At 34.4% G+C, this 20334-nt stretch overlaps 1 protein-coding gene across 1 annotated transcript in view; it reads right to left on the reverse strand.

Moving 5' to 3' along the window:
* LOC131750426 (cation channel sperm-associated targeting subunit tau) overlaps positions 1–16006 on the reverse strand; it is a 51437-nt gene extending 35431 nt beyond the window's left edge. The window contains exons 1-4 of the mRNA XM_067023311.1: positions 15771–16006; positions 13051–13075; positions 5247–5304; positions 1957–2015 (exon numbers count right to left, since the gene is read on the reverse strand). Of these exons, the coding sequence (XP_066879412.1) occupies positions 1957–2015; positions 5247–5304; positions 13051–13075; positions 15771–16006 (378 nt within the window). The remainder of the gene's footprint in view (positions 1–1956; positions 2016–5246; positions 5305–13050; positions 13076–15770) is intronic.
* Positions 16007–20334: the final 4328 nt, after the last annotated feature.

Consider the following 20334-nt stretch of genomic DNA (forward strand, 5'->3'; position numbering starts at 1 on the left):
AGGAGGGTAAAATGTTATTTTAATACTGACATGGTACTTTAAGATTGTGGAAATGTCCCATAACAATTATCAGGGAATAGCTTAAGTAGTTTCAGCTTTGGGTGCTGATGGTGGAGCTGGAGCTTTTTCCTTGAGTCCTAGGGAGATATATTATTCTCCTTTTCTGGTTTACAAGACCAGGGTAATAAATATACTACAAAGACTCTTCATTTTAGGAGATTATTTTCAATAATGCTAGCTACTGGTATTAGCACTAGAATTAAAAAGAAGTGTAAGATGGATGCTAGTTGTCTGGTAATAATGAAGGGGTGTTCTATGCGTTGTACTCCAATTCATGTTAATGTTAGTAGATCTGCTACTGATACTCAGAATAGGAACTGGCTAAGAGGTCAGAATGTTATACTTCGTTGTTCGATGTGTGGAATATTGGAATGAATGCTAGTATTAAAATTGAGAAGATTAGGGATAGTACGCCTCCTAGTTTGTTGGGAATTGATCGTAGGATTGCATATGCGAATAAGAAATATCATTCTAGCTTAATATGGGGTGGTGTGTTGAGAGGATTTGCTGGAATATTGTTGTCTGGATCTCCTAGCAGGGCGGGTGAGAATAATTCTAGTATTAGTAATACTAGGATTCATTGTAAAGTGCCTAAAATATCTTTGACTGTATAATATGGATGAAACGGAATTTTATCTATGTCAGATAGATTCCTGTGGGGTTATTAGAGCCTGTTTAGTGAAGAAATAAAAGATGGATGGCTGCTAGGGCGGCGATAATAAATGGAAAAATAAAATGGAAGGTGAAAAATTGTGTGAGGGTTGCTTCATCTACTGAAAATCCACCTCAGATTCATTCAACTAGGTTTGTTCCCATTTAACCTCCAGCGAATAGTGAAGGGACTGGTGCCAGAATTCAAGTCTTCTGACTCAAAATCTTGTACTCTTTCTATAACAGTATGATGCCTGGTAGATTTATGCCACTCCTTTCCTAAATAAATTTTAGGCCAGTAATCAGATAGGATTTTTGTGCTATTTTTAGATGAATGAGCCTGGAAGAAGTAGTTTGAATAGCAAAACATTAAAATTTCCAGGACATTTTAATGGCTTATTGGGACAACTGGATTGAATATTAGAATCAGTAATGTCCTGGACAATTGGGATTTCTGTTTTTAAAGTGACTAAACCCTTTTGCGTGTAGTCCAAGACATTCTTATATCAAATTCTACTCCCTACAAAATAATATTAGCATGGGGTTCCAATGTCTTGGATTAAGGAGTCAGTCATTAAAAATTATGAGGAAAAGTACTGACAATTCTTTTAGGGCTTAGAATCTTCTCCCCTGTGTGAGCATGGTTCATACCTACTGAGTGCAAAATATGAAGTAGACCAAGTTTTCCTTTCTCTTCTCACCTTTCATCTCAGTGTTTCTTTCTTGCCCGATCCTTATCCCAAGCCACACAACCCTTGTTCCATTTCTGAAATACTGCTCTTAGCCTGGCATGGCATTTAGACAGCTGAATCTTGAACAACTGAAAATTCTCAAGGTGTAAAAAAAGGAATCCAGTATAGTTAATTGCAAGTATTAATGGAAAATTGGGACAAGGAGAATGGCTTCTTTAAAATTGTTCATGTCACAACAGCTGGGCAAAGATAGTCTATGCTTTCCTGGTGCTATTGTGAGTTGCCCACTAAACAATAGCCATTTTGGGAGAGGCAGAAGAATTAAATACTATAACCTGCTGAATTTAATGATATATTTATATTGCTTTATAATAATTTATAATTTTATAATAAACTATGATAAATAATATAAATAAAATTTACTTATAATAAATTCACAAATTCTCAGTAATAAATTATATGCTTTCTTTATGACAGAATATTCAGTAAAAATTAATTCAAAACAATGTAAAATGTTAACAATGGCTTTTAAAGGATATATCAATCTACTTACTGATTTTCCTTTTCTATTTGTATTTTTCTGTCCATAGGCCTTATCTTGCATTAACTCATCTGAAAAAGAATGAAAAAATGATATAATTAAGTTAGCACTTGTGGCATTTGACAAGCATGTTCTTCAGACATGTCTCGAATGACTATGTAGCATAGCAATTAAGGGCACAGGCTCTGCAGCCAGACTGCCTAGACTCAAATAGTCTCTGCAACTAACTAACCATCTAAATTTGGACAAGTTATCTTGCCTCTCTATGTCTCAGTTTTGTCATCTGTCAAACGGTAAAGATCCTCTCTCATAGAACTGTGTGATTTAAAGGGCTAAAGCAACTAATACTGTGTCTGGGACATAATAAGCACGAATGAATGGAAGTTTTGCTGTTATTATTACCATTGTTACTACTCCCTCTATTCTGACCCCTGACACACTGCACCCTTGGGACTGTCATCTAGTAACTCTGACTACTAATTTGAATAGCATTGTTAAAATACATAAAGTTATTAAAGTTAAATGTCATCATGCACCATACTTTATGTACATCAAAGATTTTCTTGTAGTCAGATTATAGTCAATGTATTGAATACTTCTACTTTTCTGGCTCTTAATGTCAGTTCAAAAAATGAAGTAAAAACTAAAAACTAGGTGGTTCTGAATGTTTTTGTGGCTGTTAAAGATTAGGCACCTTATCAGAGCTATGCTTGACTGCATGTTTAAAAGATTGCTTTTACTAATCCTTCTTGGAGCCTCATTTTAGCCTATCCTCTAGCAGTCATTTGGGTAATCTTCCATCATTCATTTGCTATACATACCCTACTCTGTAAAGCTGTGTGGACAGACAATCTACATTCTAGATACATTTCATAAATAATTCTATATTTCCTTAATTCAGTTCATGACCCTAGAGAGGATTCTTATGTAATAAAGAATTTATGAGAGTATGGAGTGGAACGACCATATTCTTAAATAAATTGTGGTGCTAGGCTAAAAATATGTGCATATATATCAGGAGTCAGAGGGTATCTATGAAAGTAGCTCCAAAGGAACCGGGCTAGGCCTCTAATTTGCTTAAAGGTAATGATAATTCAAGGAATTTAGCAAGAGTTCTGAACCTTACTAAATAAACTTTAATATACTGCATTTTATCTTATATAATGTATCTATAGAAGAATTAGGTTAATTATATAAGACTGGTCTATATAAATAAACTGAAGAGTGTAATGCAAAGTATAATAAAATCATTTAAAATATATATTTAGGAATCTTGAATCATTTTTAAAAGGCTCTGTTCAGATATAAATTTAGGAATATAGCCTTTTAGAGAAATAGGAGACCAAATAGTCTTAAAACCATCTTTCTTCTCATTTTAAAAATGAGAAAAAAAATCCATTTAAGTTATGACCTGCCCAAGAGCAAATAGGAGTGAACAATAAGAAAATAAGCCCTGTTTTCCTCCCTAAGCATTTACTTTTTAAAAGATACACCATACATGTTCTTTCCAATTCTGTATTTGATTTGACACTGCTTATAAAGGCTGTTTACTCTTCAGATGAGATTGGACCACTGGCTTGTTTCACAGACTTCTTTTACAGAATTGTCAAACTACTCAGCCTTTCCATGCCTCAGTTGCCTCATCTATAAAACTAGTATAATAGTGTCAGCCTAACAGGGTTGTATTTATGAAGATTAAATAAATTAATATATGTGAAATGTCTACAGAGTTATGAAGACTATAAGGCAATATAAGGAAACTGCAAGGGAGTACTGAAATCTTTATTCTTAGTATCTAGTTCCATTCTTTAATTTTTAAAATGGGAAGATTGAGGCTTTTGTAAGACAAGGTTGCCTAAGGTCCAAAGCTAATTAGTGGCAAGGCAGGGGTGAGATCCGGTTTATCGCCTCAACAATATTTCCTATTATTTGATACACTGTTTCCCCTTTTCAAGCAATAGTCAGAAATAATAAAATAAGGAGCTTGCTTGCTGTTCTAGCAGATTTACTCCAAAAGTTCTTTTATGATTAGAAGACTCCAAAGGATATTAGAATGAAAGTTTTAACGGTATCATATTATGGGTACCCTCTTATTACTCATGAATGTTATTCCAAATGGTCACTTTCTCTTCTAAAATAAATAATAATTTAGGTGTACTTTAAATTTTTCCTGACATTTAAAGTATTCCTGGAACTGACATCCTTTGTTCTAAAATAGCTTCCTGTACCCCAATATATATTCTTAGAACTGTTATTATTGCATAGAACAGATGTATAAACACACATCCATATGTAAGCATATGAATAAATACAAACACATATATGGCTAAAACATTAATTTGTAATAATTTTATTTCACGACATTCAACTATTCAAGATAAGTCAAATTTCCCTTTTGGGGACTTTCTTCTAAAAATACACTTCTCAGTTATAATTTCATCTGATATTTTCCCTGTATGTCTTTTTAAAAATATATATATTTTTTCATCTTCTATTTCCCCATAAGTTCCTAATTGGAGAACACTCTCTACTACTCAAGGATGCTTTCATGTTACAAAGAAACATGCCTGCTTGCTCATCTTCCCTGTCAAGTGTTTTATTCTTATTTTCTCTTCATTTTAATTAGATTACTACAGTCTCCTCTGGATGGATATTCAGTTACTACACAGTCATAACTGTCCCAATTGTTGAATATTAAAACATTTCTATACTAATTTGTAAAAAGTTGCTGCCTCAAGATATACAAGTATCCATCTTAGATTCATTGCCGCCCTGGCTATCTTGATTCCCTTAGGAATTTCCCATTTCCTTCAACCCCAACATGACACAGCAGGGGACTTCCAGAACTCCGATCCAGCAGCATTGTCTGATCTGGTTGTTCCATGCTCATGCTGTGCTAGTTGTTATCTTGATTATCTTTGGGTTTACTGATATGTCAAATGTGTCTCCATAACAATATCACAGAACAATTCCTTGAATTAGAAAAACTTCACTAGATAGATCTGTAGATAGCCAGAATGTTTGTAAACACAGATAAATGTAATAAATGGTTTAGTAATATTATATTATAATGCATGTAAAATAAATATTATCTAGGATCTTAAGGCCATCTGTATTTTGCTTTGCTTGATTTCCCACTAATATTGTAATTCCATAGGTTTTTCATGCCAGTAATCACAAACATCATAGTGTAATTTACATTTTGAAGGAAAGTCTTGATAGTAATTATTTTACATGAGTTTATATTCTCAATTTCACTGAATATTTGAAAATTGCAACCATATATACAAATAATAACTTACCTACACCATAAGGGATATTTAAATTTTCATTCACTGTGCTACAGGAACAATGTGAACTCTGAAATAAAAATAAACCAGAAAAAGTAGATAGAAAAAAATATATATCAATATAATTTTTAAACTTAGCATTATTGATAGCTATAAATAATAATAAAATGAGATCCAATGTTACCATTTGGATTTATCTTATAGAAGGAAAATAATTCATTTCTACTATAACCAGTACACCTGGAGGTGGTGAGATAACTTGCATGGCTGAAACATTGTATTAGTAGGTTGTTGAGGTAGGAAATGTCAAGCATCAAAAAAGTACATGATACTACTTTGTATATTATTGATTTCTTCTTACTCCCCTAAGCCCCAGGGAACAAAAATAGTAACTTAAAATATAAAATAAAAATAATATTAACATCAAAGAAAGCATATATCAAAGGAGAATGGAGAAGTGATATGATGGAAAATGGTAGAGTAGGATGCTCAAAGAATTTGTCCCTTCACTGAAAGAAATATAAATGTCAAAGGCTTACAGATCAACTATTTCAAACTCCATAATCTAATACAAAACTTATAGCAATCAGGGACTGGTTAATGAAAAAAGGGGCAGCTAAATTTTGGTGTTTTAAGAAATCTGTTAGGTCATTAGCTGGCCACTGAGATAATGGAAGAGAGACTTCAGTGACTGACCACAAATGGCAAAGAATTTACAGTCTTTGCAAAACAATAGTTTGGATAGGTCACTAAAGAAACATGTGACCACAGCCCTCAAAAATCAACAACAGTACCCTAGAGATGGAGGAGAATTTCCAGAGTTACATTATAATATTTAAAATACCCAATTTCCAACAAAAAAATCACAAGACATACAAAGATATAGGAAATATGGCCCATTCATAGGAAAAAACTTGACAGAAATGGCCTGTGAGGAAGCCCAGATATTGAACTTAATAGACAAGGATTTTAAAATGACTTTCTTAAATATGCTCAAAGAACAAAAAGAAACCATGGGCAAACAACTAAAGGAAATCAAGAAAACAATATATAAACAAAATGTAAATAGAGAGATAGAAATTATAAAAAGGAACCAAATAGAAATTCTGGATCAGAAAGTACAATAACTGAAATGAAAAACTCTTAAGAAGTTCAACAGCATATTGAACAGATAGAGGAAGGAATCACTGAATTGAAGAAAGGAAATTAAAATTATCCAGCCTGAGAAGCAGGAAGAAAAAAAGAATGAAAAAAATGAACAGAGCCTAAAGGACCCTGGGGACAACAATCAAGTGTACCAACATACACATTATGGGAATCAAAGGAGAAGAGAAACAGTCAGAAAGAATATTTGAAGAAATAATGGCCAAACACTTCCCAAAGTTAGTAAAGGGCATGAATCTACACATCCAAAAAGCTCAACACACTTCAAGGAGGATAAACTCAAAGATATATACACCAAGACATAATAAAACTAAAAGACAAAGAGAGAACTTGAAAGCAGCAAGAAAAAAAGTGACTCATCACATATAAAAGTTCTTCAATAAGATTAACAGCCAATTTCTCGTCACAAGGCATGTAAGTTAGTAGACAGTGGAAAGAAAAAGACTGTCAACCAAGAATTATATAACAAGCAAAACCATCCTTCAAAAATGAAGAATTAAGACATTCCTGGATCAACAAAAGTTAGAGGTGTCTGTCACTATTATTTTTGTTTTACAAGAAATGATAAGGGAGTCTCTCAGGATGAAAGAAAACATACTAGACAGTAACTCAAGCCCATATTAACAAAGAACTGAAGAAAAGGTAACTATGTAGGTAAATATAAAAGGCATTATTATTACTTTTGGTCTGTAACTTCTAAAATTTCCTACATGCTTAAAAATTTTTTATTTATTTTGCATTGAAATATAATTGACATTGTATTAGTTCTAAGCATACATAATGATTTTATATATGTATATATTATACAATGATTACACAATAAGTTTAGTTTACATCCACCACCACACATTTATAATTTTTTTTCTTATGATGAGAACTTTTAAGATTTATTCTCTGCAACTTTCAAGTATACAACATAGTATTGTTTTCCACCCTATACATCACAAACCAAGGACTTATTTATCTTATAACCAGAAAGTTTTTACCTTTCAACAACCTTCACCCATTTCACCCACCCCAAAAATGCACCTCTGGCAACCACCAATCTGTTCTCTGTACAAATGAGTTTAGTTTTTTTGTTTTTAGGTTTCACATATAAGTGAAATCATAAAGCATTTGTCTTTCTCTTATTTCACTTAGTATAATGCTGTCAAGGTCCATCCATCTTGTCTCAAATGGCAGGATTTTCTTCTTTTTTGCAGCTGATTAATACTCATTGTGTATGTTTACCACATTCCCTTTATCCATTCATCCACTGAGGGAAACATAGGTTGCTTCCATATCTTGCCTATCGTGAATAATGTTGCAGTGAACATGGGAAGGCAAATATCTCTTTGAGATCCTGGTTTCAATTCCTTTGAAAATATATCCAGGAGTGGGATTGCTGGATCATCCAGTAGTTCTATTTTAAATTTTTTGAGGAACCTCCATACTGTTTTCCAATGTGGTTGCACCAATTTACATTCCCACCAACAGTGTACAAGGGTTCCCTTTTCTCCACATCCTTGCCAACACTTGTCACTTGTTTATCTTTTTTTTTTTTTTTTAAATAAATGCCATCCTTACAAGTGTGAGGTGAAATCTCATTGTTGTTTTGATTTGTAGTTCTCTGGTGATTGGTGATGTCCAGCACCTTTTTTTGGTCATTTGCATGCCTTCTTTGGAGAAATGTCTGTTCAGTTCTTTGCCTGTTTTTTAATTGGGTTATGTGGGTTTTCTTGCTATTCAGTTGTAGTAGTTTCTTATATATTTTGGATATTAACCTTTCATTAGATACATAATTTGTAAATATTTTTGCACATGCTATTGGTTGCCTTTTCATTTTGTTGACTGTTAGTTACAGTAAGCAAAACTGTATATCACTTGTATAAAACAGACATATAAACCAGTGGAACAGAATAGAAAATGGAACAGAACACAGAGCCCAGAAATAAAACCACACATATATGGTCAACTGATCTTTGAAAAGCATGCCAAGAATACACACTGGGGAAAGAAAAATCTTTTTAATAAATGGTGTTGGAACAACTGGATATCCACATGCAAAAAAATGAAATTTGACCTTTATCTCATACCATACACAAAAATCAACTTAAAATGGATTAAAGACATAAGACCTGTTGCTTCCAGAACCCCAAAATATGTTGGGCTTATTTTAATGTTGTAGGTGCCAAGAGTTTCAAAACTGTTTCTTTCTTTTTTTTTTTTTTTGTGGTACGCAGGCCTCTCACTGCTGTGGCCTCCCCCATTGCAGAGCACAGGCTCCGGATGCGCAGGCTCAGCGGCCATGGCTCACGGGCCCAGCCGCTCCGCGGCATGTGGGATCTTCCCAGACTGGGGCATGAACCCGCGCCCCCTACATCAGCAGGCAGACTCTCAACCACTGTGCCACCAGGGAAGCCCTCAAAACTGTTTCTTGATAGTGTCAAGAATGGAGCAGCTCTCAGTTTACTGAATAATTTTCAGGAATCTAGTCAAGATGTCAGGCTTTGCACTAGGTGTGGGGCAATGGCCCATCCCCTTTCATAAACTCCTTTGTGAATATTTGTATGTCCTGAATGAGTATGTCAAATAAATCACCTTGGAAGAAGGTGTCATACCTGTACTCCTGGAGAAAATTAGATGCAGTTAAGATATTGTCTACTACTTAGGAATAAACCTGACCAAGGAGGTGACCAAGATTTAAACACTGAGAACTATAAAATATTAATATAGGAAACTGAAGATGACTCAAAGAAATGAAAAGATATCCCATGCTCTTGGATTGTAAGAACTACTATTGTTAAAATGGCCATACAACCCAAAGCAATCTACAGATTTAATGCAATCCCTATCAAATTACCCATGACTTTTTTCACAGAACTAGAATACACATAAAATTTATATGGAACCATAAAAGACTCAGAAGTGCCAAAGCAATCCTGAGGAAAAGGAACAAAGCAGGAGGCATAACCCACCCAGACTTCAGGAAACACTACAAAGCTACAGTAGTCAAAAGAGCATGGTACTGGCACAAAAACAGACATACAGATGAATGGAACAGAAAAGAGAGTCCAGAAATAAATCCACACCTATGGTCAATTAATCTTTGACAAAGGAGGCAACAATATAAAATGGAAAAAAGATGGACTCTTCAGCAAGTGGTGTTGGCAAAGTTGGACAGCTGCATGTAAATCAATGAATTTAGAACACATCCTCACACTGTACACAAAAATAAATTCAAAATGGCTTAAAGACTTAAATATAAGACATGACGCCATAAAACTCCTTGAAGAAAACATGGGCAAAACATTCCCTGACATAAATCATACTGAAGTTTTCTTAGGTCAGTCTCCCAAGGCCATAGAAATACAAGCAAAAATAAACAAATGGGACCTAATCAAACTTACAAGCTTTTGTACAGTAAAGGAAACCATTAAAAAATGAAAAGACAACCTACAGACTGGGAGAAAATATTTGCAATAGCCTTGTCCATCATACATCTTTACAGACAAGATATTTTTTAAAAATTTATTTTATTCAAGTATAGTTGTTTTACAATGTTGTGTTTCAGGTGTACAGCAAAGTGATTCAGTTATATATATTATATTCTTTTTCAGATTCTTTCCCCATATAGGATATTACAAAATACTGAGTATAGTCCCCTATTCTATACAGTAGGTCCTTGTTGTTTATCTATTTTATACATAGTAGTGTGTACATGTTACTCCCAAATTCTTAATTTCTCTCTCCCCCCACCTTTCCCCTTCAGTAACCATAAGTTTGTTTTCTATATCTGTGAGTCTGTTTCTGTATTATAAATAAATTCATTTGTATCATTTTTTTAAGATTCCACATGTAAGTGATATCATATGATATTTATCTTTCCCTCTGACTTACTTTACTTAGCATGATAATCTCTAGGTCTGTCCATGTTGCTACAAATGGCATTATTTCATTCCTTTTCATGACTGAGTAATATTCCATTGTATATTTGTATGACATCTTCTTTATCCATTCATCTGTCGATGGACTTTTATGTTGTTTTCATGTCCTGCCTATTGTGAATAGCACTGCAATGAACATAGGGGTGCATGTATCTTTTTGAACAATGGTTTTCTCTGGATATAGGACCAGGAGTGGGATTTCAGGATCATATGGTAGCTCTATTTTTAGTTTTTTAAGGAACCTCCGTACTATTCTCCATAGTGGCTGTGCCAATTTACATTCCCACCAACAGTGTAGCAGGGTTGATTTTTCTCCACACCCTCTCCAGCACTTATTATTTGTAGACTTGTTGATGATGGCTATTCTGACTGGTGTGAGGTGATACCTCATTGTAGGTTTGACTTGCATTTCTCTAATAATTAGCAGTGTTGAGCATCTTTTCATGTGCCTTTTGGCCATCTGTATGTCTTCTTTGGAGAAATGTCTATTTAGATCTTCTGCCCATTTTTTGACTGGGTTTTTTTTTTTTTTTGATATTGAGCTGCATGAGCTATTTGTGGATTTTGGAGATTAATCCCTTGTCAGCTGCATCTTATGCAAATATTTTCTCCCATTCTGTAGGTTGACTTTTTGTTTTGTTTATGGTTTCCTTTTCTGTGCAAAAGCTTTTAAGTTTAACTAGGTCCCATTGGTTTATTTATTTTTTATTTCCATTACTCTAGGACACAGATCCAAAGAAGATATTGCTGCGATTTATGTCAAAGAGTGTCCCGCCTTTGTTTTCCTCTAGGAGTTTTACAGTACCTGGTCTTACATTTATGATAAAAACTCTCCAGAAAGTGGGTATAGAGGGAACCCTACTTCAATATAATAAAGGCCATATGTGACAAACTCATCATACTCAATGGTGAAAAGCTGAAAGTATTTCCCCTAAGATCAGGAACAAGATGAGGATGTCTACTCTCACCACTTTTATTCAACATAGTTTTGAACACAATTATTTCCCAGTAACAAACTCAAAAGAAATGAAGATCTGCAATTTGCCTGATAAGGAATTCAAAATAGTTGTTTTATGGAAGCTCAGCAAACTACAAGAAAACACAGACAACTCAATGAAAACAGGAAAACAATACATGATCAAAAATAAAAAGTTTAGAGGGATAGGTCATAAAAAAAGAACCAAACACATTCTGGAGCTGAAGAATACAATGAATGAAATGAAAAATTCAATGGAGGGCACAACAGTGGACTTGATTACTTAGAAGAAAAAAATCTGTGAACTCAGATTATTTGAAATTATCCAGTCAGAGGAGAAAAATAATAAGAGAATCAAAAAAGAGTGAAGAAAGCCTATGTGGATTGTGGGATACCATCAAGCCAAACAATTTATACATCACTGGAGTCCCAGATGGAGAACAGAGAGAGAAAAGGGCAGGACTTGTATTTAAAGAAATAATGGCTGGAGAGAGATTTGGACATACAAATTCATGAAATTCACAGGTCTCCAAATAAATCCAACTAAAACAGATCTTCTCTAAAACACATTCTCATAAAACTGTCTATTATTAAAGAAAAAGAGAGGATTTTAAAAGCAGCAAAGAAAAAAATTCCTTACATACAAAGGAACCCACATAAGGCTATGAGTGGTTTCCTCAGCATAGACTTTGCAGGCCAGAGAGTGTGTAATGATATATTCAAAGTGCTGAAAGAAAAAAAACCCCAGCCAACCAAGCATACTTTACCCAGAAAATCTGTTCCTCAGAAATGAAAGAGAGATAAAGACTTCCCCCAAAAAATAAAAGCTGAGGGAGTTCTTCACCTGCCTTACAAAAAATGCTGAAAGGATTTCTTCAAGCTGAAATAAAAGGATTTTAATTAATAACATAAAAACATATGAAAACATAAAGTACACTGGTAAAGGTAAGTATACAGTCAAATTCAGAATACTCTAATAGTGTAATATGGTGGTATATTATCACTTAACTAGTATAAAGGTTAGAGGACAAAGAGTGTTAAAAATAACTATAACTATAATTGTTAATGGATACACAATATGAAAAGAGGTAAACTGTGACTAAAAACCAAAATGTGCAGAAAGGAGGGTACAGTTTTTGTATGTACCAAAATTATGCTGCTATCAGCTTAAAATAGACTCTTATGAGATGTTTTATGTAAGCCTCATAGTAACCACACAGCAAAAATTTACAGTACATAAACAGAAATAAAGAGAAGGGAATCAAAGCATACCACTATAAGAAATCATTAATTCATAAAGGAAGACAGTTAGAGATGAAGAAAGGAAAAAAAGGAATACAAACAGCCAGAAAACAATTACTAAGATGGAATTAATAAGCCCTTAGCTATCAATAATCACTTCAAATGTAAATAGATTAAATTCTCCAATTAAAAGACATAGAGTGGTTGAGTGGATTAAAACAAAAAAACAAAAACAAAAAAACAGGACTGAAAAATATGCTGCCTCTAAGTAACTCACTTCAGTTTTAAGGACACACATAGGCTGAAAGTGAAGGGATGGAAAAAGATATTCCATGGAAATGCAAAAGAAAAGAGAGCACGGGTAGCTATACTTATGTCAGACAAAATACACTTTAAACCAAAAATTCTAACGAGACAAAGAAGGTCATTATATAATGACAAAGGGGCCAATTCATACAGAGGATATATCATTTGCAAATACATATGCAACCAACATTAGAGCACTTACCTGTATTAAGCAAATACTGACAGATCTGAAGGGAGAAATACAAAGCAACATAATAATACTAGGGAACTTCAATGCATTCAATGCATAGAACATCCAAACAGAAAATCAGTAAGGAAATACTGGACTTGAACTATACTTTAAACCAAATGGATCTAACAGATATATATAGAATATTCCATCCACAGAGGCAGAATACACATTATTTTCAAGTACACATGGAACATTCTCCATAATACACCATATGTTAAGTCACAAAACAAGTCTTAACAAATTTAAGAAGACCGAAATCATACCAAGTCTCTTTCTGACCACGATGGTATGAAACTAGAAATCATAACAAGAGAAAAACTGGAAAATTCACAAATATGTGGAAATTGAACAACACACTCCTAAACAACCAATGGGTCAAAGAAGAAATCAAAAGGGAAATTTAAAAAAATCCTAACATTAATGAAAATGGAAACACAACATACTAAAACCTATGGGATGCAGCAAAAGCTGCTCTAAGAGGAAGGTTTATAGTGATAAACCCTACAGTAAGAAAAAAAAGAAAGCTCTCAACCTAACTTTACACCTTAAAGAACTAGAAAAAATAAGAACAAACTAAGCCCATAGTTTGCATAGGAAGGAAATAAAAATATCAGAGCATAAATAAATAAAATGGAGACAAGAAAACAGTAGAAAAGACCAATAAAACTAAGATATGGTTTTTGAAAAGGTAAACAGAGTTGACGAAACTTTAGCTAGACTAAGAAAAAAAGAAGACTCAAATAAATAAAATTTAAAATAAAACAGGAGGCATTACAACTAATACCACATAAATACAAAGAGACTACTATGAATGTTTTTATGCCAACAAATTGGATAAACTAAAAGAAATGCATAAATTCCTAGAAACATACAACCTACCAAGGTTGAATCACAAAGAAATAGAAAATCTGAAGAGACCAGTAATGAGTAAGGAGATTACAAAAACCTCTCAACAAAGAAGAACCCAGGACCTGGCTTTACTGGTGGATTCTACCAAACATTTAAAGAAGTACTGAAGCCAATACTTCTCAAACTCTTCCAAAAAACTGAAGAGGAGGGAAACTTCCAAACTCATTTTATGAGGCCAGCATTACCCTGATACCAAAGCCACTAAGGACATGAAGGATATTAAAAGAAAAGAAAATTATAAGCTAATATCCCTGATGACCACAGATACAAAAATCCTCAAAAAAAAATACTCTCAAACTGAATTTAACAGCACATTAAAAGGATCATACACTATGATCAAATTGGATTTATTCCTGGGATGCAAGGATGTTTCAACACATGCATATCAATAAATGTGATACACCACATTAACAGAATGGAGGATAAAAATTACATATCATCTCAATAGATGCTGAAAAAGCATTTGACAAAATTCAACACCTTTTTGTGATAAAAACATTCAAGAAATTAGGTACAGAAGAGATATACTTCAGCATAATAAAGGCCTTATTTGACAAGTCCACAGCTAATATCAAACTCAATGTTTAAGCTTTTACTCTAAGACCAGGAACAAGACAAATATGCCCACTTTCGTCACTTCTATTCAACATAGTACTGGAAGTCCTACCAAATAGGCAAGAAAAAGAAAAAAAGAAGTATCCTATTAAGGATCATTAAGGAAGAAATAAAGTGGTCTGCAGATGACATGATGTTGTATATAGAAAACCCTAAAGACTCCACAATAAAAATGTTAGAACTAATATACAATATCAGTAAAGTTTCAGGATACAAAATCAGTATACAAACATCAGTTGTATTTCTATACACTAAAAATGAACTATCAGTAAGAGAAATTAAGAAACAATTTCATTTAAAATGGCATCAAAAGTAAAATACTTATAAATAAATTTAATCAAGGAGGTGAAAGACTTTTACACTGAAAACTATAAGACACTGAAATAAAGAAATTGACAAAGACAAATAAATGGGAGGATATCCAATGTTCATGGATTGGTGTTATGTTGACAACATGGAGGAAATCTAGGGCATTATGCTAAGTGAAATAACTCAGACAAAGAAAAATACTGTATATCTCACTTGTATGTGGAAACTTAAAAAATGACAAACTTGTAGAAACAGAGAGAAGAATGGTGGTTACCAGTGGCTGGGGTATAAGGGAGATAGGGAAATGCTGGTCAAAGGGTTCAAGATTGTAATTACAAGATGAATAAGTTCTGGAGATCTAATGTACAGCATAGTTACTGTAGTTAGTAATACTTTATTTTATACTTGACATTTGCTAATAGAGTAAATCTTAAGTTTTCTCACCACACACATACAAAGGTAACTCTGGAAGGTGATGGATATGTCAATTAGCCTGATTATGATAATCATTCCACAAAGTATCCTTATATCAAATCATCACATTGTATACATTTTAAATATGTACAATTTTGTTTGTTAATTAAATCTCAACAAAGCTGGAGAAAAAATATTATCATACTTAATTGTGTAGTGATGAAAATGTTCTAGATCTTCATATGGTGAAATAACACATTTTCAAAACTCACTGAGCTGTCCACATAAAATTGGGTATATTTCATACGTTATGAGTTGACTTTTTCTCTCAAAGATATGTTGAAGTCCAAAGCTCCAATACCTCAGAATGTGTCCTTACTTGAAAATAGGGTTATTGCAGATGTAATAAGTTAAAATGAGGTCATATAGGAGTAGGCTGGAACCTTAATCCAATGTTACTGATATCTTCATAAGAGGAGAGACGCACACAGGGAGAAGATGGCCATGTGATGACAGACGCAGAGAGTGGCATGATGAGGTTATAAGCCAAGGAATGCCAAAGATTACTGGCCAACACCAGAAGCTTAGAAGAGGCAAGGAAGGATTCTCGCCTATAGGTTTCAGAGGGATCCAGACCCTGCTGACACCTTGATTTCAAACTTCTAGTCTCCAGAACCATGGGACAATAAATTTCTGTTGTTTTAAGGTACCGATTTGTGGTACTTTATGGCATCCCTAGGCAATTAATATAGTAATACCTCAATAAAGTTTATAGAAAACAAAAGAAAAACAAAGAAGAACCAACGTAAGATTCCACATTTATAAAATTAAAAGTCTAAGAGTATCAACATGTTATTCAGGAAACATCATTAGGAACCCTTACACACTATTGGTAAGATGTAAATTGGTACAACCGTCTTGGTAAAACAGTGTGGCTTTATCTGTAATTTTAATTGGGCATATCATCTATTTAGGGAGCAGCAATTCCACCTCTATGTATATACACCCCAGAGAGTTTCGTACCACAGTAATGTTCACAACAGCATTGTTTACAAATGCCCCAAAATGGGAACAACACAAATTCTATCAAAAATGGGTGGGACTAATAAGTTACATTCACACAAATTGTATTCCATTCAATTGAATATTTTATAGCAATGAAAATTACTTAAATACATCCATACAAAGATATGATTGAATCTCACAAATTTAATGCTGAAAATAATACACAATAATGTAATAAAGTACATGCATAACTGTTATTTGGGAATGTAAAAATAAGTTGTAAAACTCCAAAGTAGGGAAATGTAATCACAACAATCAGGCTAGTGGTCATCTCTGGAGAGGGTGTGATGGGATTGTGATCAGGAGGGCACGTGGTTGAGGGAGAGCTTTTCATGTAATTGCACTGTTTTATTTCTTGATCTGGGTAGTGGTTACAATGATTGTTGCTTTATAATTACTCATTAAAATGCTCACGTTTTATGCACATTTCTGTATGTATATTTCACAACAGGACAAATATATTGTAAAGGGAGCGATGAAAAAGTGTAATGGGTTCTCAGAACAGATTAACAACAAGTATTAGGACACTGACAGTACTAATTTTAGAAGAAGAAGCAAGCTAAGGAAGTTTTATTTCCCCCTATTCAGGAAGGAAATTGGATTCAATTGAATATAGGGAAATGTTTAATTTCATTAAAACCCAGAAGTCATTTATTGAGCCTGCATTTGAATTATAGAAACTTCCAGGTAAAAATGGGAGAATAAATCAGGAAAGCAAAGTCCTTTCACTAATATCTAATGAAACAAAATATAATAATAAATTCATAAGCAGCAACTTAATAGGGAATGGTGTACAATTTTTTCTCTTTAACTTCAAAACATGGCAGCCAAGCAAAGACACAAGGGATGCTAGTGTGATTTGCAAAATCACCTGGCTCCTAAACCTACTTCCAGCCCTAGAAGAAATTCTGAGGAACGAAAATAACTCAACAAAAGCCTAGAATTCTTACCAGTATCTTCTAATTTAGGAAAAAGTAAATGAAATAAGAAGGAAGGCCTAGAAACGTCAGACATCTAACATTACCCTACCGAACGTCCGCAGACAGAAGAGCTTGCGGATGGCTACAACTTCACCTTTTCCTCAACCATTTCCTAATGTCATCTAGACCTTTCATCCAGAAGAGTCAGACCCAAAAGGGAATAATTTACAGAGGCCCACTATGCACCCCACATTGGCTTGTGTGGGCCACCGTAGGAGGACTGGGAGAGCAGTGTGCTCAACCAAGTGGTCATTCTTACGATTTAGCACAATATCAATCAAATAAGAGAATGTAAGTAGCTGAATCAGATTGTTTGAATCTCCTAAGCCCCTTTTGGCTTCGCTGCCACATGGAGAGTGTACAATGCAGGTCAACTTGGATTTGCCATTAGTGGAAAAAAAGAAGTATCATGCCCAGGAGTGGTCAAGGTGAAATCTCAGGTTTTCAAAACAGGTCTGTATAACCTTCCATTCCCTGGAGGGTTATGTAGATACCTCTTCCCATGGAGGAGGAGGAGGTGAGAACAGTAGAGTCAGAAATCTTTTAAAGTCTTTTTTATTTTTTTTTTAGCAGGATGTTCCAGTGGTCAACAATACCAGATGTATGTGGATGGTGGGGATCATGAAAGGCCCATTAAATATCTGCACTATTAGCCCTTTTTAAAAACTAATTAATTTTAACATCATTGGAGTATAATTGCTTTACAATGGTGTGTTAGTTTCTGCTGTAAAACAAAGTGAATCAGCTATACATATACATATATCTCCATATCTCCTCCCTCTTACGTCTCCCTCCCACCCTCCCTATCCCACCCCTCTAGGTGGACACAAAGCACCGAGCTGATCTCCCTGTGCTATACGGCTGCTTCCCACTAGCTATTTTACATTTGGTAGTGTATATATGTCCATGCCACTTTCTCACTTCGTCCCAACTTACCCTTCCCCCTCCCCATGTCCTCAAGTCCATTCTCTATGTGTGTCTTTATTCCTGTGCTGCCCCTAGGTTCTTCAGTACCTTTTTTTTTTTTTAAGATTCCATATATATGTGTTAGCATACGGTATTTGTTTTTCTCTTTCTGACTTAACTTCACTCTGTATGACAGATTCTAGATGCATCCATCTAGCTACAAATAACTCAGTTTGGTTTCTTTATGGCTGAGTAACATTCCATTGTATATATGTGCCACATCTTCTTTATCCATTCATTTGTTGATGGACACTTAGATTGCTTCCATGTCCTGGCTATTGTAAATAGAGCTGCAATGAACATTGTGGTACATGACTCTTTTTGAATTATGGTTTTCTCAGGGTATATGCCCAGTAGTGGGATTGCTAGGTCACATGGTAGTTCTATTTTTAGGTTTTAAGGAACCTCCATACTGTTCTCCATAGTAGCTGTATCAATTTACATTCTCACCAACAGTGCAAGAGGGTTCCCTTTTCTCCACACCCTCTCCAGCATTTATTGTTTGTAGATTTTTTTGATGATGGCCATTCTGACCGGTGTGAGGTGATACCTCATTGTAGTTTTGATTTGCATGTCTCTAATGATTAATGATGTGGAGCATCCTTTCATGTGTTTGTTGGCAATCTGTAGATCTTCTTTGGAGAAATGTCTCTTTAGGTCTTCTGCCCATTTTTGGATTGGGTTGTTTGTCTTTTTGATATTGAGCTGCATGAGCTGCTTGTAAATTTTGGAGATTAATCATTTGTCAGTTGCTTCGCTTGCAAATATTTTCTCCCATTCTGAGGGTTGTCTTTTCATCTTGTTTATGGTTTCCTTTGCTGTGCAAAAGCTTTTAAGTTCCATTAGGTCCCATTTATTTATTTTTTATTTTATTTCCATTTCTCTAGGAGGTGGGTCAAAAAGGATCTTGCTGTGATTTATGTCATAGAGAGTTCTGCCTATATTTCCCTCTAAGAGTTATAAGTGTCTGGCCTCACATTTAGGTCTTTAATCCATTTTGAGGTTTCTTTTGTGCATGGTGCTGGGGAGTGTTCTAATTTCATTCTTTCACATGTAGCTGTTCAGTTTTCCCAGCACCACTTATTGAAGAGGCTGCCTTTTCTCCATTGTATATTCTTGCCTCCTTTATCAAAGATAAGGTGACCATATGTGTGTGGGTTTATCTCTGGGCTTTCTATCCTGTACCATTGATCTATATTTCTGTTTTTGTGCCAGTACCATACTGTCTTGATTACTGTAGCTTTGTAGTATAGTCTGAAGTCAGGGAGCCTGATTCCTCCAGCTCTGTTTTTCTTTCTCAAGATTGCTTTGGCTATTCGGGGTCTTTTGTGTCTCCATACAAATTGTGAAATTTTTTGTTCTATTTCTGTGAAAAATGCCATTGGTAGTTTGAGGGATTGCATTGAATCTGGAGATTGCTTTGGGTAGTATAGTCATTTTCACAATGTTGATTCTTCCAGTCCAAGAACATGGTATATCTCTCCATCTGTTGGTATCATCTTTAATTTCCTTCATCAGTGTCTTATAGTTTTCTACATACAGGTTTTTTGTCTCCTTAGGTAGATTTATTCCTAGGTATTTTATTCTTTTTGTTGCAATGGTAAATGGGAGTGTTTCCTTAATTTCTCTTTCAGATTTTTCATTATTAGTGTATAGGAATGCAAGAGATTTCTGTGTGTTAATTTTGTATCCTGCTACTTTACCAAATTCATTGATTAGCTCTAGTAGTTTTCTGGTGGCATCTTTAGGATTCTCTATGTATAGTATCATGTCATCTGCAGACAGTGACAGTTTTACTTCTTTTCTGATTTGGATTACTTTTATTTCTTTTTCTTCTCTGATTGCTGTGGCTAAAACTTCCAAAACTATGTTGAATAACAGTGGTGAGAGTGGGCAACCTTGTCTTATTCCTGATCTTAGTGGAAATGGTTTCAGTTTTTTACCACTGAGAACGATGATGGCTGTGGGTTTGTCATATATGGCCTTTATTATGTTG

This window comes from Kogia breviceps, chromosome 2, assembly GCF_026419965.1.
Source record: "Kogia breviceps isolate mKogBre1 chromosome 2, mKogBre1 haplotype 1, whole genome shotgun sequence".
Lineage (NCBI taxonomy): Eukaryota > Metazoa > Chordata > Mammalia > Artiodactyla > Physeteridae > Kogia > Kogia breviceps.